The 21,410-nt window shown below is 37.3% G+C and overlaps 1 protein-coding gene across 6 annotated transcripts in view; it reads right to left on the bottom strand.

The window, feature by feature from the left end:
- Positions 1-21,410, bottom strand: part of sh3pxd2aa (SH3 and PX domains 2Aa) — a 142,321-nt gene that overhangs the window by 70,619 nt on the left and 50,292 nt on the right. For 5 of the 6 annotated variants that reach the window (XM_088917581.1, XM_088917583.1, XM_088917582.1 and 2 more), the window contains one exon: positions 16,866-16,957. In XM_088917581.1, coding sequence (XP_088773707.1) covers positions 16,866-16,957 — 92 coding nt within the window. Of the gene's footprint in view, positions 1-16,865; positions 16,958-17,280; positions 17,412-21,410 lie in introns of those variants that run through there. The other variant, XM_088917586.1, reaches the window with a different exon arrangement.

The following is a 21,410-nucleotide window of genomic DNA, read 5'->3' as shown; positions in this document are numbered from 1 at the left end:
TTACACTACACCTCACAGGGAGGTCTAAAGCTCAACTACCATCAGATCCTGGAAAACGAGAGTGGCAACTTTGATCTATTTATTGGACATCAAGTTTCTGTGCTTCCTATTTCATCAGAACACTTTAATTGAGGGAATAAGCTATTTAAATATAAGCTATTTAAATCAAGATCCTTGACATAAAACTACCTTCATCCAACCAAAAACCCCAAAACATTACAGGTCAAAGAAATGCAGCCTGATAAAATACTAGGTCACATATTAAACCTGTAAAACGTATCTTATTTTAAAGAAACAAAGTTGGTTAAACAGTACTTAACAGTCATCAAACCATGGTAATTCAGATATAATATGACAAACAATGGAAAACATCCAATATTTGCTCAAACTGCCTCTGAAATGACTGAACTACAATCATTTTTTTCATTAGAAGGATCCCTTTCAGTTATTAATGCGCATTAATATTATTCTGAAATGCTGTTTAAAAGCAAGAAACTTGGATGGAGATCATTATGCCAAAACACTGAACACAAGGGTACTTTGAAAACTCAGATGAAGCCCCCATTGATATTTTAGGTGGTTTAAAGGATGTGGGCATGGTGGCTTAAAGCTAATCTGGATTCCCAGAGTCCCTGCTGATGGTTATTAAGAGCCGTCTCCAGGCCCACCATCACAGCTGCAGACCACAAGCTGATTAATTCCTCACAAAGCCAGTCTGCACTTAACTGCTCCCCACCAGCTCAATCTACTCCTCCTCTTCTTGGCCTATGACATGCCTTCATTATCTGAGATACTGGGTACTAAGGAAGCCAATGACACCCTTATTTGCAAGCAGATAAGAGCCTTTGCAAGAAGCTGCCAAGGTTCACATTAGTCTAGTCAGAGCACACAGTAAGATTTTTGTGTCTGCTGCCAGTTGTTTAAGATTTAGTGCTAAGATTTAAAGCAGTTTTGGTCTAGCGCACAGCCACTTTCTGTCCGTCATCATGCAACACCATTCCCTGTTTGAGAGGATTCCCCTATAAACTACCTTACCTACCTATACATCAGTGCTAATTGCAACCCTTTCAGGTTGGAATGTGAAAAGAGGAAAGGAAAAAAAGGCCAGCAAAACAGTCACCAATGTAGAGTTCTGCAGGGCAACTTGCATTTTCCTGGGTCACCTTGTGACAGGTGGCATGGTGGTATGACACTCAGGAGGGCTCCAGGTTTGATTCCAAGTTGGGGCCGAGGAAGTGAGTGAAACTGACCTCAACTCATATTTCTGTGCTTTTTCCTTGGTGATCCAGCTTCTGTAGCCTTTCCAAAGAATATCTGGCGAGATGAATTGCCATTTCTACATTGCTCTTGTGTGCCTATGTGTATTTGATGAACAGCTATCTTGTGCAACTTGTAATTCTGCCTTGTGCCCTGTTTGATGGATTAGAGTCAGACAGGGATGAATTCTTCACAGGAGGAAGCAGCTACTGATATGGGATGCATGGATCTTCTGACACTGTACCAACATGATATTTGAATGCAAGCCTAAATGGTGAAAAACAACTTTTGAAAAAAAAATAGTACCTTTGGTCAACATCTAATATTAATTAGTTCAAGAGGGTAGCTGCGTCAGCATGCGTAGCCTGCAAAGGAACAGGTAATGGGTTTATTCCATGCTGAAAAGGGAACGCAACGTTTCGGCTGTGGAGCCTTCTTCAGGTGTTCCCTCTTCTAATACTAATGATCAATATGTTAGCAATTGGCACTCAGAAAGGACATGTAAAATATGATAGACACAATATAGCACAGAAGACTATTTTTCCTTTCAGAGTTCAGTTTCCATGAAGTGCAAGAAGGAAAGAATAATATAGCTCAGGAGTTCATTAAAATTGTTAAAAATGCACTGCTAATGCAATTAGTCATCAAAGTGAGATATTTCAGCAAGTTTCAGATGGTGTCAATTTATTTTTCTTTAAAAAAGCAAACTGGTATAACAATGACACGTCTGAATCAACATTCAAATAAGAGTGTGAATGCTTTTTGGCATAGTCGTGCTAAAAGTATGTGCAGAACTGAGGTCTAAAGTTTCCTATATTCTGTAATGGACAAGAAAACCACATCACAGGCCTCTCGGTGTGATCCAAGAACTAAACATGTACAAGTTGTGCATGACTGGAGCCATTTCAGACTGAAAAGAAAAGCTTACAAAAGCTTACTGATCTACACAACGCACCATCACATAAAACACTTTTAAGTATGGATACCCAGTGTTCCACTAGAACAAAGTGTTTGGGGAAATTCCATAATGCAGAAGAAAGGCCTGCACTTGCATGCACAAAAGGCTCTGTGCCTCCAAACTGGGGCATAGAACAGACCATTTATGCTCTGCATTTCCTTTTTTGCAAAAGATCGGGGTGAAATGATTGTTGATTTTCAGTGCAAGATTCTGTGGGAAAAAATAGTACCATCATCACCCTTATTCCAAACTAATATGTTCTCTTTATCTTATTACTCTGATAAGGAATTTAATTTATTACAAAGAGAATATTCTTGTGATGAGTCTCGCCTTAAAGGATGGCCTCCTCTCATTGGGACTTTCTTATAATCAGACAGGGAGAGTGAGCTAATGTGGAAAGTATAATTAAGCCATCAACAAGCCTCAAACTAAAGAAAGCTAAGAAGCAAAGGACTCCATCAGCAGCAAATATGCACAGAACATCTGTCAGTTAACAAAATGTTAAAATTTTTAAGCATAATTAAACGAAAAAACAGAACAAAAATATATGAAAAACGGAACATAATAACGATGCAGATAGACCCAAAAAAATAAAATAGTAAAGTTTTAGCAAATAAATAGAACAAAAGCTGCAACCAATTAAAAATGTGGTTGTAATCAACATAGTAACTAAATGGCCAAATGCTGATGCTAACAAAAAAGAAAAGCAGTCTGAATTCATTGGGAATTCATGGAATTCACTCCACTGGAAATCTATGATTCACAGGAAAAGTGCTGGGCCAGAATGTATGTGTGTGTGTATATATATATAGAAAAAATTCCAGACACTGGACACATTTATCTTAACTCTAATCTCCATATGAGAGCCCTCTCTTCATGCAGTTATTAACACAGGAGCATTGTCCTCCAGTCTACTGCAGTGCTGCCCCTTTTGTACATCCGGTATAACTGGATTCCAGTAGGAAAGGACTGGCTCCCCCTAGTGGACGCTTTTAGACAAGCAAGTGCTCTGTGCGCAGCAGGAAGGCAATCGTTTGGCTGCTCAGTCTCTCAGGCTGTCAAGCCTCTCAGGCCTGTGTGGAGTTGGTTAGTAGCAATAGTGGACTGAAAAAAATCAACACTATGGGAAATTCATGCTACCAATCAGTTATCATCATTCATAAAAGAAAAACTCATTTTTTGGTTTTGTGATCTTTATCATTCAATGTCTCTATGGTGCAAATCCAAACCCAGCTAAATGTAAATGATTTAATGTGTTTACCATATTTTTGCAGATCTAATTAAATCAGTGAATCTGATCCACTGGGCATTTTGAGTTGAGTATGGTTGTATTGTGCTTTACATATGTCTTGGTGCTACACAATTGCTAAAAAGAGAGTAAAAAATAGCCTTGCAATTTTATAGACTGCCCAAAACATACAATCAAATTCATGCTGTCATCCTTCAATAGAAATAAAAAGAAAAGAAATGTAGAGAATAAGGTAGAGAAAGGAAGAATAAGGTTGGTAGACTAAAGTTGATGAAAACCTGCAGAAGCCAAAAATAGATCTTGAAAACTGGGACTTTTAAAATGCACTGGACAGGCAAATTGTATTCACTCTAGCAAGCCGCGCTTTTAAATCTGTTGAAAAGTGCCTATAAATAAAACGTAATAATAATCAGTGGATTTTAATTGACAGTGAAAGAGTCTGTACAGAACTGAATCACCTGAGGGAGAGTGCTATTGAAACAATGACATGAGAAAGCTGCAGAATGGTGAGTGGGCACTAGGACAGCTGTATTGAGTAGTAATTGGGGATTTACTCTTGTTACTGGGGCATCAGTAGGAATCTGTTGCTTGACCAATGTACTACACTTGAATATATGGGTACAAAAAGTAATTTTGGATAAGAGTGAGACATTAATAATAGCTTTGAGGTACAATACACAAATCTGCCAGGAGGTGTCGCTAAATGCAAACAATTTCACTTGCAGCTTCTTTTAAATATTCCTTCGCAACCTAAAGAATAGGACAATATTAACATTAAAAAGTTACAAACAAGAGCAAACCCATCTAGCCCGTTTGGTAGTTAGCAGCTAACTGATACATTAAAGTGACAGGCTGCAACATATAAAGCCTGCAAGCTTTGAGCTGTGAGGCACATAACTCTTGCCTTTTTCTTAATACAGTACATGCAAAATTAACAACAAAGGTGAAGGAGAAGCAGTAATTGGTAGAAGTGAAGAGTAATTCATAATGTGTGCATATTCTCACATATGTTTTTTGAGTGAATTAACTACTCTATTGAACAAAGGTTTTGAGCAATATGCTCCTGCATTCTTGCAAGGATTTGCATTACACTGCAAAACCCATGTGTTCCCAATGATTCCATAAAAGAAACAACTTGAAAAATGCAAGATATTTTCCAAAATACACCATTACATTTCTTTTTATAGCATTTTTGAAGAGAAAGTGAAGGGACAAGCTTGTAACTGCTTTTGTTTTAAAGTGACATTTACAAATAAACTAAGCAGCCAGGTTAACCCATATGGGTTTCAATCACAATTCAACAAATTGTGTATGTTTAGCCCCCCCAAAAAAATGTAAAAAAAACATTAGTAAAGTTAGTGTTCCCTTATGAAAACTATGAACGTAATGAACTTTCTTTTTTCTATTTTCATCTTATATCTAACTTGAACTTTTCTCATAAGCGCTCAGAACTATCTATAGAAAATCACTATATACTGGAATTGCCACATGGCTACAAAGGCCCAAAGAAGGTTCAGAGTTTATCAACAGACACATCCGGAAAGACTCTGTATCCAAGGACTGATGGCATCTGCAACTCTGGTATCTTAGACTACAAGCCAGACTGAAACAGCAAGCTTTTCACAGGACCTCATCATCCTACTTCACTTAGACAAGAAAGAAGAGGATTCTTGTCTTGACTCTTGGAAGAAAACCATATTTAACATAACCTGTAAAGAAATGAGTTATGAATAGTTCAAGTGAAGTCAAGAGATTTTAAAGACAACATGTCTAGGTCATTTTTAAGTTACAAGCTCAGTTTAAAATTGCTTCTTCCTTCTGATAGCTTGCTGGCAGGGTAGAGGTTTATGCATTTAACAAACTTCACATACAGGAGATTTAATGGGACAAAACCATTAGTTCTGCAGTTTATTCTGAAAAACTCTAAAAGAGCAATCAACTGATGGAATAAAACAATTCAGGACTTAAAAAAGCAGTGACTATAAACCAGTTCATTGTGGACAATTTTCCACCTGTTATTTTTTTATACTGTATATTTCTTCTTTCTCCACATTTTGTCCCCAAATTACAGAGACTTGTTTCTTCAGATCATATCAACTTTGATCTACAACACACATTTCTCATAGACCATATGCTGGATAAACTAGTGATCATTTTTCAAACTGCAACCTGGAACCAATTCAGGTGAGTGTAAATGGGAAAAAAAGGCACTTTCAGCACTGCGCTTTAATGTTCATGCTTTTGCCAATTCCTCTGCCCTCAGTCCACTGGCACTTAGCCAGTTCAGCAGAAGTCCCAGCCTCACCCCCTCTATGGGTCACAGCTATTGAGACTCACAGCCTTAATTCAAAACACTGGCATCCGTGTTAGATTTCCCACTACAGGCAGAACAGAGGTCTGATCACAAAGGCATTCATTTCATGTTTTCATCTATCAGCCTTTTTTGGCTGCCCCTAGAATAATGTATGTTAATGAAAACAAAACGCAGTACAAGTGTAAGCTATTATTTGTAATTGAAAATTAGCTGCTATTGGTCTCTAGCGTGAATGAGCACTTTTTCATTAAATATGTATAGAGTAATTAATTGATGGAAATGTACACAAAATGATCACATTTTATCAAACAAGTTCAACACAAATGACAAAACTTGACTGATTTTCTTGATGCTGTGTCACACAATTAGATGGTCTCCTTTCATCAGCAGACCTCTCAATGCTGCTTTTAAAGAGTTAATTACAGCTTCAGAGGCAATCCCATAACCACAAACATTGTTTTCAATCCACCCACTTAAAAAGGCCCCAGTGTCTGAATATCTATGGTTTGTGCAGTAAAACTGTGCCAGACATGTTTTAGAGGTTCAAAGAAGTCAAGAATCTTCTGGGAGTTTTGTTAAAATGGCTTCATCAATTAATCTTCTTTCAGTATACAGCATCATTAAAGGAACTGAGACGGTCGAAAAGATTTTTTTTTCTGTTGGCCATGTCTTTATCACAACATTTTAACTGTTTAATAGCTGACAAAAAACCAAGTGGTTAAAACGGTTTCTTACATTTAAAAATTGTAACTACAGTTTCTACAATCAAGGAATAACCAATTTCTCAGTTAACTTCAGTTGTAATTTCTGTTCAGTAAAACATAAAATAGCAAAGAGTTTACATTTCAACCTGATTTACACGCAACTGTAAGTCAGAGAATGAAAGATATCCTTATATTTATGTGCAGCAAAAAGGGGAAAACCTGCAAAGAAAACCTACGCTGCAAAGTTGGAGTTAAGTTGAATTTCTGGCCACCATGTTAAAGTAATTTGGAAGCAGCCAGCTGAGAGTTGGAATGCTGTTCAGAGGCTTGTTATGGTTCATTTTATGAAAGCAGCAGCATCAGTTCCCCCAGGACTATTTATATACGGGCCTGGTTGTAATTCAGCACACAGGCCTCAGCATCCACAACCATATGGTATACTGTCAAGCAGTCAAAGTTTTACTGATGCTTTGTAGGTGTGCATTTGCTTCCATTAAAAACACATTTTCATATATTTTATCCTTATTTCATATATATGTAGACAGTATACATCAGAGCCTACATCAGAGGTAGGCACCAATACCTTTCTTAAGCCACACTGGCTTGGATTTGCTTATGCTATGGATACTGAATTCTATGAGAAACTCTTTTAAATGCAAAAATATATTAATTTCAAACATTAAGTGCATTTCATTAGGTGTCATTCCTTCATACTTTTTTGAATCGCCTCTAAAAAGTGTCCTGTCTAAAGTAATACAAAAAAAAACTGCAGAGAACAGAATTTAATTAGTAAAACAAATATCCACTCTGAATCAGTTTGTTATAAACAAATGGGCTGCTGCAGGAATTTCCCTAGATGGGGGTGTAGTAAAAACAAGAAGGATGGCTCAATCTATTTAATTAACGTTAGTATTTAATTCGTATATTTATGGAGCATGGTGGTGGAGTGGTGCGCTTTGCAGTTTCATAGCACTGGGGCTGTGTGGGATTTGCTCTCACTGTGCTCTCGTGGGTTTCCTGCCACAGCCCATAGACATGCTAGGAGTCTAACTGGCTTCTGGGGAAACAGGCCCTGGCGTGAGTGTGTGCTCTGTGAAGGACTGGTGACGAGTCCAGGGTGTACCCTGCCTTGCTGCTTTTGCTTGCCTGAAGAGGTTCCCGGCTCCCCACTACCCTGAATTGGATGAAGGGGTTAGAAAATGGAGGAACGCTGTATTTACAGTATACTACTGCTTAGTAGACCATTATAAACCACAATATTTTGATTATTTATTTTACATGAGAAAAATATAAGCATAAAGCAACACACACATGCAATACCCACTAAACAAACGGGCAACGCAAATGAGGTCAGCGTGTCTGAAAACACACCTGCACCACTGCCTTGATCGCTCACTTTCCCCCCCCCCCCGATCCTCACAGTGGTTTGCCTCTCCTCTGGGGAATTCAGTGCTTTTTGCAAGGAGAGACAGCTGATCCTGCCCTGATTGCTTCCTCTGCAGTTCAGCACACTGAAGTCACATACTTGCTTTTGATCAGCGGTGACTGCCAAGGGAAGCGGGCTAGCCTTCACTTTGTTATGGCTTGGACACTCCTTTCGTCCGGAGTGAGGAGAGAACGGCACACTGGGAGATGACTTTCAGGGTTAAGAGAGGGAAACCACCACGCACAGGCCTGCAAATTTCTGCTCCCACTCAAAAAAGGTTCCCCCACTGGACTCGGCTTACATAAGGTGTAAAAAAGTCAAATTAGCATTTAAAAAATGCCATGTCTGCCTGGTCCTTGCATGAGTAAAAATGAAAAATCCCCTCCAGATAAAAAAAAAACATTTTAAGACTGAGGTAAAAGCACAATAAAATGAATTCACCCAAAAAAGAAACTGCTGTGTTAAATGACAGATGTTTTGTGACTGAACGATAAATTTGAATGCATACTCCACATTAAGTAGCTCAAAATGTAAAAATTCTTGACTGTGGTGCAGTGAATAGTACAAATTTTAGGTTCATGCCAGTGTCGTTGCCCTTATCCAACATCAAGGCGTCAACTTCTAACTCCTCAGTTTTTCTAAATCCAGTGCCTCTGCAGCTCTCATGTTTCAGACACGTTTCACAATAGCCTGCTTGTTCATTGATTCAACGATTGAAGTTTCTGTTGTTTGCTTTCCTGTTTATGTGGCAATTACTCTTTTATTGGCATTTCTTGGCTTCAGTTGGTGCTGAGCCTGCTGGAATGGATGTTTTCACCAAGGTGAAGAGATCTATTGAAATCCTGAGGAAAGGGGTTGAGCAGGCTGGCCCACCTACTGGAGCTCAACACTCCACTTCCTTGCCATCAGACAGGCAGGAGAGGTGACTGGAAGGCTTTAGCATGCTCATACCCATTTTACGACACACACCACAGTCAGTTTGTGACCTGCATTGAAACTCATTATTATCATTCACAGCAGTCCCCCTGGACCACAAAACTTAAAGGCAGCCTGTAAAATCTGCCAGCCTCAGTCCAAATTAAATGCTTCCTGTTTTATTTTTCTTTTATCACCTTAACTTTATATGAGGGCTGAAAGTTCTAACCTATCTCCTTTGTAGGAACTTTCAAGTCTTGCCATAAATGCCATGTTTTTGCCAGGCCAAGCTTGTGGTAAATGGCCAAGCTCATTCTATCCAAAAGCAAGCCCCTTTTTAGCATTTGAAAATGAAACCTGCACTTTAGTATAGTAGTATCAGTCAGAAAACTGGTGTTCTTCCACAGCCTGTCTGTGAACTGAAAAGATTGAGTAATCCAAAGGGAACCTGAATATTCCCAGAGCAGCCTTTTCCACCAGCTGGACTCTGTACATCAGCACTTGCTTACTAATATATCTGCCAGAAGATGTAATCAGGGCATGAATGGCATAAAAAAAGTTATAGCCAAGTCCAAATTTCATGCAACAACATGTGGTTTATCTGCTCCATTTTACTTGCAAATCTGATGCAAAAAATTACTCAGGTCATTGCAGCTTTTACTTAAATTAAGTTACTTAATTTATTGTGTTAAAAACTAATGTGCAAGCAAGCTGAAAGGTAAGAATTCTTCGTGCATGATTGAAATATTACTGAAGTAAAGGGACCGATTTTAATCCTTTATTAAATCAAGGAGCCAGTTTCAAAATATTCTTTTAACACTTGTGTCATCCAGCACACCGGTGTCATCTCTGGCTAGAACCTGACTTCTTTTACACGTTTGAAAAATGCTCGAAGCACAAATGACATCAGCTTGTGAGAGAGGTACTCCACCCCCGTTAAATTAATCTCGTAAATGAATCAAGCCAAGACAGCCATCATCATTTGCTTGATTTTCAAAACTCCTCCCAGCTCCTCAATCCCAGAGGCTGATATCAGCCTTCAGCTGATGAGAAAGCAGAAACAAGGTCATACACAAATATGCTAACATAGCCATGAGATTTAAAAAAAAGGTGTCTCAGCTGGATAAAATCAGTTTTGAAGGCTCTTGGAAGGGTGTCTCTCAGATGAATTCAGAGTGTATCTAAACACTGCAGTGAAAGTGTTATCGCCAAGCACTACCATTTGCTATTCATTGGGCGTCTGTCCATAATTCATCTTAAACTTCATTTTTCTTCTGTTCCCAACTGCACAGCGAAAGAGATTACCAACCTTGCACACTGGTTCTGAATCTGTGCACGCACAAGTTTCTTCATTTTCCCCAGCTGGGGAGTAGAAGAACGAATATCATTTGCCAAGATCAAACTGGGTAAGAAAGAAACATTTTAACAATTCTATTCTAAAATTTGTTATTGCACCCCCAACACCAAATGGAGACGTTTAAGTGCTCGCAAATTATACCAGAAGCAAAATAATGGAAAGCAAGAGTTCAGTGCAAAGAGCATTTTGGTTGTATGCATTTAAGTCTGTACTGGTATGAAAGCTAAAAACACTGTTCTAGTGCTCATAAATTCCTAATGGGTCTCACAGCTTCAAAATGTGTTGTGCTCAAGTAAATGTACACAGAGACCACCTATGTTGTTATTTGTAAGCCATCTGTGTTTGAGTAATAACTGATGAAAATTAGCCTGCAAATCAAATTAATTAGCAGGTTACTAGTACAGAACATCTTTTCACTCTAGCCCAATTACTGACAAAGCTGTGCCATTCCAGAGGTGCAATGAAAACACGTTTCTGACATCTGACATGTTGATATGATACTGATAAATTCAAGATGGCTTGAATTGAAAATAGGAGGAAGAACTTATAAGTTGAGAAGAAATGCGGTCTCTATATGGTAGGGTCACAGTCCTTGGCAATGTCTCTGAATTGCATCATTACTGGTTACATTATGAATAAAGACTATTTACACTCATTTGATTGTTTTGGTAATAAAATGCCATTAAAACATCTGCAGCTGGTTTTATATGAAGCTGGAAAATGCCTTCTGTGATGTCATTTATTACACTTGATTTTCCTGGCTCAGGTTGAAAACACTGACTTTTTTCCTTTCTGTTTAATGTGGGTAGAATAAGGAAATGTGGAGTGTTTAGCTAACATAAAAAGGCTGAGTTATATTTGCAACATTTGCTGCACAAAAAGGAAGAATAAGCAATACAATTTGATGTTGAAGCATATATCCACCTTTTTCTCTGTGTAATAAACTGATTATGTTGTGCACACCTGTAGTAACATTCCAATATAAAGCACAGACAAGCTGCAGAGAAGGACAAATTACTTAATGAGAGCAACAACAACAATTTTTAACACTATTAATATAATCACATATACTGATCCATTTTAAACTGAAATTGGATTTTTCCTTCAATGTATTATATATGTTCTTCAGGCTTTCTTTTGGAGTACATCAATTTAAACTTTTATTCAATGGGGTTTTATGTTTCCATATAAAGGATTTTCTTGTCTTCTAGCACAGACTTTACAGGCATATCATAGAAGCTGGCCACCATCACACTTTAAGAGAATGAATAGAGGCTTCTTTCTTTCTTACATTTTGCTTAAATACTACAATTGTGACTGTCAGATCTTCCTTAGTAAACTGAAACATGCGTTAGTGCTATCACATGGCACTGTAACAATATGTTGCCCAATTCTCATTTCATTTTTTTGTACCACCCACCTCTACACACTTCTCCAAGAAGCAGAACTCGTCTGCTTTTTTTTCAGGCAATGCAGCACTCAGTATGAAGCTCTCCCTTAAATATGATGTGTTTCTACCAGATAACTCCCAACTCTTACATTTTAATCTATGCCTTTGAAAGCAATACAGTTTGCGTCTGGAAAAATCCTAATTTTCAGAGGCCTGAAAGGCTATCTTTGTCTGGAGATACTTCTAAAGCCCCAAGCCATTCCTCGATCCTCCTCCTGATACTGTAACTGATGAAGTGGATAGATCTGAACACAGAGACAGCACTGTTCTCAACACACCAGAAAACACACTTGGCTTAAATGCTCACTTTCACCTTCCAGTATTACCAAATTAAAGTTATAGTCCATCAGAGTGGGTGGGATTCTTTTTTCTGAGTTCTGCTGCAAATCATTTTTTGCTCCCTTGGAATAAATTGATCAGTATAAGTAATGAAATTCAGAGTGAAAGTCAGTCTTTTAAGCTGGCCATTTTACAAACGTGGAAACCATAGAACTTCCAACTTTACACTAGTTTCTTCATTCACTAATCATACAGTTCAGCCTGCTTGTTCTCCTCTTAGTGCCCAACTTTCCAGAGAAGAGTCAAAAGATTAGAAGGTAACTGATTTAATTATGGGATTGTTCTCTGAGCATTTCCTGTAAAAAACAATGACCATACTTTGCCCACTGCTTACAAATAAGAATGGACGTCTTCTTTTAAATGGTGTTCTCCTGAAAAGAACATGGAATTACAAGTATTTGTTTTGCAAATTAAATTTACCCTGCCTTCTTTTTTACACTTGTGTTTTGCAAAGAAAAATCTTGAATATTGCGGAAACAAAAATGTTAAAGGAATGGAAAGTCAAGTAACATTTCCAACTATAAAAAGTTTGAAGGAAAAAATGCTTAGCAATAGGCGACAATCAACACTTTATCATCAGAGAAATAAACTTGTAAGAGCAGCTATCTGAGCCTTGCCTGATCAACAATACCTTCTCATAGTAACATAATGGAAACAGTGCCTGGAGGTGGCAGGATTGTGTGAAAAGGTTTTGATTTCAATTGATGTGAACCACATTCACTCTGCTATATGCCAGCGAACAGTAATGCAGAGCTCCTTTTACTACTTAACACTGGCAAGAATTCTAACTTCATGAAAGGCTGAAAGCAAGATGCTATAATTATTTCATATATACATTTAAATAAACATCCACCAAGTACAGGACCTCCAATGACTTTTGAAATAAACCACATTTGTCTTGGTTGTTAAGTATATTTTCTACAAATGAATTAAAATTGATACATGATGATGACAGTCTTAGAATTAATTCTTTTTAATAAGAAATGAAATAAATAGGATCCTTGGGTTTTACAATACAGTACCACAAACACTCCACTGTGCTGTGTCTGATCCATCACTGACATTATACTATATGGCCAGGTACCCAAGCTAGCGGTCCTATTTTGAATGGCTTACATTGGGTCACAGTGAGGTCATAATAGTCATCCATCAAGATGAATACAGCACAGCTACTGGAAGCCCAGCCTTCCATGCGTTGTTTTACCCCTATCGATTTCAGCAGCGGTTGGGTAAATGAACAGCAGTCATGTCAATGGACATGATAATCGCAGTCCTGCAGCCACTACAGCCCCGCAGATGCTATTGAGAAAACGAGTGCTGACATCCCCGTCTCTATTTCAGTAGGTGTTCTCTCCTGCATATCACCAAGATCAAGCTGTCTTATCTAAGCTGATGACAGCTATGCATCTAAAACCCCATCGTATCTCCTCTTAATCTGTGCCCCCAATGTTTATTTTGACTGTGACCTGTAAAATGATCAAGCACATATATCCAACAGGGAGAAAAAGATGACGCTTTGTGTCACTCTTCAATATTGTGGTTCGGGTTTCATAAAAATGTTGGAAGAAGTAGTTTAGCTCTTCTGCCTGCTCTGCAACTTTATTTAGTCATTTTTGCATGCTTTACAATGTCTTCCTTACTGTTATCCATCTTTCTTTCTGTGTTTCTTTCTGTGCTTATTAATTGGAAATGTTGCCTGTTCTGTTTTAACTAAAAAAACAAACTTAAAAATTAGTAAAATTGTGTCTTTTTTACATTAATATTTTGTTGTGACTAATATTTGGATGCAACTATGTCAATTTTTATTTATTTGACAGTCACTTTCATACATTTTCAACAGGCTGAAAGACCTGGAATATGCAGTGATTGGATTTGTTTTGCAGATATGAACCATTTGGCAGCTCCTGGTAGACCAATGAAACTAAAATGAATGCTCAAAACGAATTTTTGGCCCCAACTGTTTGTTTATTTGTACAATAAATATCTTACTCCTTAATACCAAAATAGAATTATCTTCTTTCCTCTCCTCCAGCGTTAGGCCTGAAGAAGAGAGAAAGCAACTCCATTTACTCTCTCAAGCACAAAGGAAACATGCAGTGTGAGAAAGGTCACTTTTCCCAGGCTTTCTCGTTTTTTTCTGACTGTTTTGTTTCTATTCTCAAGTCCTTTTATCTTCAAATGCAAAGTTGGGAAGAGACCCTAAAAAATTACATCAGGCCCAAGATGAAAATGTCCAATTCCATGCCAATGTGTTACTTTTTTGATAGCAGCTGGAATCAAAGATGATCAAACAAGGCCTTAGGGGATCTGGCAAAATCATTCTTTTCATGATGACTCAAAAATAACAAAATAACAAAAATTTCAATATTTGAAAACAATCTTCAATCGTATTCTGTAGTTAAGAAATCCACACACAAAAAATGAAAAAAAGAACATATGTATTTACGAAGATTTACACTCTGGCTCCACACGTTGTGAAGTTAATTCAAGTCTTAATTAATTGGGTTTAAGTGTTTTTTTTCAGCCTGTCTCATACATATTAGAACAATATGCAAAAACATCTGAGTCTACACACAGGACAAAAGAGAAAGTGACTGAGATGTTAACTCTTCCAGAAATATTACTTTTTGAGAGGTTTATAAGCATTACTAATGCAGGAATGGCTTGCACGTGATTTTAACTCTGAGGAGCAGTTCAGCCATGCCGTCTGGTGCAATTTATCAAAGCCAGCAGCTGATGTAAGTGTAAGTTATACAGTACGTGTTTAATTTGATTTATTGTTCATAAAGATAGTGTGGCTAATACATTACATTAGCTATGCCTGGAGGTCTCTGGTCTGCTTTAAACATGCAAAGTCAAGCAAGGCCAGATATTTCTGATTGTACAAACTGAAGAAAATGAATTATTTGAATAAATTACTAAAATAATCTTTGATGCAAATAAATGCAAACTCTTTCACCTCACATGAGAAGGAAGATGCTAAAATGCAATTAACTAGGAGTAAAGACCTTTCACTCACTCCTACATTCCTCATTTTTCATGCTAGAAATTGTTCTTTAGAAACTGTCACAAGTAGCCAAATGTCAGCTGAGTGCACTGCACGGAGAATCATTTGTTTGGTTAAGACATACTGATCAATGACTACAGGAAAAAGAAATAACACACCTATTAATACACAAGTAGCATGTAAACCTAATCATTAAAAGGTGCATAACAAAGTGTTATAATTTATCAGTGTATAAGTGTTTATAACACTTCACATTTTCTTATTTGTTAAGAATTAAATAAAAACAATGTTTGTGCTACATGCTGTCCAGCTGAAATAATTTGGAAAGTACTCTCCAAACCAAACATCAATAAATATCTAATGAAATCAATATACTGTACATTCTTGCCTCATCAGTTCAAAGATTTGATTAACACATTTCTCCACATGAAACTTAAACAAACAATAGCATTTTTGCTTTTGAAAGAACATTGGTAAGTACAAATTCAACTGGCCTCATACGCAGCAAAACAATAAACAACTAGAAACAATAACACAAACTAAATATATTGTGTGTTAGATGTTAGACATTCTTACTGAACTTCCCAGTAGCACAGAGTAATATTTCATCAGCATGACTAAGGTGACTTTTGAAGATTATTTACCCAATTAAAAGTCACTTTTCAAAGTCTCAACGATAGTTGATCTTGTTTGGCGGTAGTATTCTCCATTAAGAGAACATTGTTTTACTTATTTCTTCCCCATCTTTTTTCTATGGAATGTTAATCATCCAGGTGGGGCTGCACATTGGTGGTGGTGGAGGGGAGTCCCCATGACCTGTAAAGCGCTTTGAGTGGAGTGTCCAGAAAAGTGCTATATAAGTATAAGCAATTATAATAATTATTATTATTATTATTATTATTATTAATGTCATTCCATTATTGGTGCAGATAAACATATTTATGTTTTTTAGCTAGCTCTAAGATATTCTTCACTAGATATTTGTTATGAATAATAGTCACAGTATAATTACATCAAGTGTTTAGATTAGGTTGAAGTACAGAGTACAAAAAATAACGTAGGATAGGGATGTTAGGCATTTCAGATAACATTTACGTGCAGGAGCAGTTTGCAGCTTTACCTGTAAAAAAATGTCACCAACAGCACATTCAAGAAAGCAACAAAGGTTTAGCTGATTACTTTGTGCAACATACTGTACAGGAAGCAATAAAATAACTACCACAGCATTTCCAGGTGCCTAACATTTCAATACCAACAATCACACTGCTGAAGACATCACCATCTGCTGAGCAGTTGAGCGAGTTGATGTTATGGTCAAATGATGTGCGCAGACCAGGAACAAGAACTGATCTTCAAACAGGAAAAGTCTACTGTACCATGTTTACATTTCTTTCTCAGCAAGGGACATCCTAAATGTCCTGAAACTAATGTTTTTTTCCATCAATTGTGTGCAACACATAAATGTTTCTTTGTAGATGTGCAGGGTGGTGCGGTGGCTTTGTGACTAAGGATCTGCGTTGCTGGTTTGAATCCCGCGGCCAGCAGAGGAATCCTACTCCACTGGGCACCGGAGCAAGGCTCTTAAACCCAATTGCTCCAGGGGTGCCGTATAAATGGCTGACCCTGCGCTCTAACCCCAGGCTTCTCTCCCTGTCTGGGTATCTCATGGAGAGCAAGTTGGGGTATGCGAAAAGACAAATTCCTAATACAAGAAATTGTATATGAAAAAAAAGTGATCTTATCTTATCTTAAAGTGTATATCACATGCATGGTTGGTGAAGATAGTCAAAACCCTAGGTTATTGGATTCTTCATTCTGTTTGTCTGCTCAGAAACAGGTTGAGTTCATGACAGTTCCACCTCAGCTAGTGTAGCATGAGGAACACTCACTCTTTTAGGGGGTTCAGATCTTCAGGTCTGGTCTCAAAGAAGCGCAGTACATCTTCACTCTGAGAGATCTGGGGAGGGAGGCGCACCAGGGCCTGTGGAGTAAAATGAAGCAAAAAAAAGCTTTGAGAAATTTGTGGGTAAACATGAGAGAAAGTACCCATTTATACAGCCTCAGTTTCCAACTAGCTACTTGGAAACAGGATCTGTACAGCCAAGGGCTAAATGAAATTAACTTGAAATACTGTATCTTTAAATCCATTCTTCTCAGATAATCTGAGATGTGCAAATAAACCAAGCTTAACTACAGGAGCTGTTTCTCTTCTCAAGAGTATTGTGTATGATGCGCTGTTTTACTTGCAGTGGGGCTAAAACTTTTATGTCTTAGGTTAACATGTTGTTTCACGAAGCTACCCACCTGAACTACTACAGTATGTTGTTTAGATGCCATCTTTAGTAGTAGATATTCAGTTGCTATGGTATTTGCAACACAAAAGGACTACCATCAAAATAATAAGGAGCAGAAAAAATACACAAGCCTAACTAGAGAAACAGAGGAAAGAAAAAAAAGGACAAAAGTTAAAAATAAAGAGGTTCTGCATGTGCCACATGTAGCATTCTAATCGCAGGAAAGAAATCTGTTTACACAGCGTGGCAATCTGAACGTGCACTTCATCTCCCATTTCCCGAGGCCTACAGCCAGCAGGCACAGAGGGGAAAGAAAAATGTGTTTAAGGATGTGATGTGATCAGAATGAGTGTTTTCTTTAGCAAGATGATTTTAGATCTTTAACTTCGCACACTCCAGAAGCCCTAAGTAACACTTTTTTTGTGTTACTTAGCAGCAAAAAAACAATGAAAGAACAAACATTAAAATGTTTTTATTGTGTGCCTAATAGGGAGCCAACATAAAGATTTGAGAGTTTCTACTTCCCAGTACTTTTCTAAAAAGGGCTAACACACAGTATCGGCTGCATCAACTAAAATAATCAGTTTATATTGGTTCTCTGAGAAGCTGGCAGCATTATTTAAAGCAAGACTGCTCTGCCATAATTGCACAATTTTCTTTTACTGAAGTGGTTGAAGAATTCAGAGTGTGTTGGTCATTTTTCCCTTCGTAAGACAATTTTCTTCATGTATGCCAGGATACTGTCTTTAAAAAAATGCAGGCAATTGAAGTGGCCCACCTTCTAGACTTAAAGCCTGTAGTTTGGTTTTTTTTTGGAAGAGTCAGACACATGCCAATTTGAAAAGCAAAGACAAAAGATGAGCGAAAGTCAAAATGTCAATGGAATAAGGTAGACATGATATTTGACTTGTGCCTTACAACCCTCTAAAAGCATTCAACACCCCAAAGCATCCGAAAATGGAAGGAGCAGTTTTAAAATCCTTTTCTAGTTAGAACACTACCTGCTCTTCCTTAATCACATTATTGACCTGAACAGCAGTTGCCTTTTGTTCTGTTTGAAATTTCCATTTGTTCTGCAGTCCTATTAAAAAAAGAACTGATTGAAGATCATGCCGCACTTAGGTACTGTATAATCTCATGGGCATATATTTTAAAAGCATGAGGGCTGTAGAAAACTGCCTCATTTTATCGATGGAGGTTCTAGGACATTAAAATTTGAGTCTGCTGTCACCTGCACTCTAACAGCAAGAAAAGAAAAATGGCAAATACATTCAGATTAATATTAATAAGAAACATGATATGCATAAATTAATTGGAATGAACCAACTAAATTAATCAATTTTAGAATTTGCATAACTGTAGTGGGAGTATGGTAATGCTGTGTACCCAAAAGCAGAGTCGTTAATTTCAGTCTTGGCCACAAGTGGAACTTAGGCAGCACATAGGATGAAGACAACGCTAAATTTCATTACTTAATGATCTCTGTCCAAGAGGCATCCAGAATCAGTAAGGCACTTGAAGCTGCCTTTCCTTCCTGTGTCTTTTTTTAAAAGTGCTGCATGTCATGATACTCTGCTTCTCAAGAAACTGCTTCACCAGCTGGCCTGCGCTGTTTGTTGACGTTTGTTTGCGTGTATCTTTAAGGATGACACGGAGTAGATCTTGGCAGGGTGTCTAGAGGAAAAGGGGGTGCCTTCAAGGAAAGCAGGGAGAGGAAGAAGCACAAGAGCCTCAGATAGATACAAGACAGAGGAAAACAGATGGTGGGTGATAAGACAATAGCTTGCATTCGTTCAGCTCTTTAAAATTAATGAAATGCACTTTGTTTTGAACATGTACATACATTTGGCCACATAAACCGTGTTTTAAAAGCAAGAATAATACAGCGTATTGTGTTAAATAAAAGAGAATTGAGTGATTATTTAGTAGTTTAGAGGACACACTTTCAAACCAGTGCAATTTGTGACTGAACCCAATAATTCACTATTGTGATGGGACTGAAACCCAGATAATCACAATTTTGTCACAAAATCACACTGCCAATGCAAAAGCAAACATCTATATGGCTATGTTTCTTAAGACTGAAGTTATTACTAGTTATTTCTTTCTGGACATTTTCTCATTTTTGCTTCTCTAAGGAAACAGAAAGTTTTGCATCAGTCTGTTCACATTCACAGAAGGAAATTACAGTTGTCGACACAAGCTTGTTTCCTTTTGAAAAAAAGAGTTTCCTATGAACCCTGGTGCCTCAGATATCACTCAAAGCCTGATGATAAAAACAGAAATACTGGTCCATTCCATTTAATCCATCTTCACAGACCAGAGAACATTTTACCCTAACCACTTTCAATTCTTTAAGGAATTGCTCAAGTCTTTTCAAAACAACAGAGGCTGTTGAACTTTCATTTTATTATTTTCTCCCAATTGAATTATTTGGAGTACAAAATACTGAATTAGACATACCAAATGCTTGCATGTCTATAATATTTTCTGCCTGGTATAACACCAAGGTCCTTTACCTTTTCAAAGCATGATGCTGTGAGTGTTAAAAGCATAATTGTATACTTATACATAGACCTTTTAGAAGATTGGCAACTATTTTTCTAATTTTAAGAAGCATTTCTGGCATTGATGTAAGTGATGTATATTTGATTAAATAAGTTAAACAAAACATCAGAACTCTTCGGATTTGCTGAGTACTCAGTACAGAGTATGCTGTCCTTTAGCAAGTTCTTGGACCAGTTCATCATCAATACACAAATACAGTTAACAGGGCTGTTTCTAACACACAAGTGTTAATGAGTTTTTAACAGCACACATCTGATTGCTGGCTAGTAAAATTTAATAAGCATTCCTCACTGCCTTGTTAAAATAGAAAGGAACCAAGGGAGGGTTTAATCAATACCATTTGAAATCAGAGGCATAAATCTAAAAGAAAATACTGACAGTGTTCTCCACCCTAAAGGTTAGATCATTTTCCATAATACACTGGCCTCTTATATTGTACAGCGGCCTGAGCTCATCAGTCTTGCAAAAAGCATGAGAAATGTACTGTACATCATTAATTACTGAAAATCTTTTCCTTCCAGTTACTTTAAGGCACCACCAAGATTCTGGGAGCTCCAAAGTCAAGTAAATCATGCACAATGCAGAAAACAATCTATGACGAGTGTCATACACAAAATCATGTCAGTAACGTGTGTCTGTAAATAAAACCAAGATCTATGTACTCTGTGGTGTGTGCCTTCACTAAACATTACCCACAAAATAACAGTATTATGATTTCCTTTATCTTTGTTATTATGTTATTTATTTTGACTTAAATTAGTTGCAGATTAATTAGGTATTAGTAACTGTGTTTCAGTATTGACAGATGGAGCGTACTTTCTTGTTTTGTCTAAATTTCAAATACTTGTGGGTCTCTATGAAAGCATGAAAAATTTGAGTGAAACCCCCCATCCTCTCTGGTAAACATTAAAGTTACTTTTTTGAAAATCCTGTTTGCTTGTGGCAGAACTGGTGTGCGTAGATCCCAGGAGGCATTTCATTCAAATGGGTGGCCTAAGCGTAAAAAAACATCCATCATCTGAGACACTGAAGGATCGATTCAATTAGCCAATATATCAGCAAGGCTAATTTCACTTCAAGGGAATGATCTGATTCCTGTAAACAGAAATCTGTTTTAAAATCACAGTCTATTGAAAGATGACCAAATGTTTTGGGAAGAACAACCTATTGCAGTTTTTGCTAACAATCCAGCAAAGCTGAGAAATTTAATTCACTGTGTAAACAATAGGACATTTACATCTTACCCAGTTTCTTTTTAATCTTCAATAAGATGGTTGGAATTTAAGGTTCAAACAAATTTCTTTAATCCGACATTTAAAAACACAATTGTGTCCACAGGCATCATACCGAGCAGGTCTTATTAGTTGGCTTAACATAGTAGTGTATGGACTATTTATTTAATCTACAAGAAATATCATAAATTTTCTTCTTCTAAAATAAAAAGTAACAGAAGAGGCAAGAAAAAAAATATAAAGGAATAAGTCAAGGCTAATTCCATGCTGAAAAGCATGATGTTTTGGCTGCTAAGAGTACTTCAGGAGCTCTTAAGTGAAAAATAAGTTTTTTTTCTTT

The sequence above is a fragment of the Atractosteus spatula genome, chromosome 5, assembly GCF_055471065.1.
Source record: "Atractosteus spatula isolate fAtrSpa1 chromosome 5, fAtrSpa1.hap1, whole genome shotgun sequence".
In the NCBI taxonomy this organism is placed as follows: domain Eukaryota; kingdom Metazoa; phylum Chordata; class Actinopteri; order Semionotiformes; family Lepisosteidae; genus Atractosteus; species Atractosteus spatula.
The sequence above is the reverse complement of the archived record's forward strand: the minus strand, read 5'-3'. Positions and strand labels throughout refer to the sequence as shown.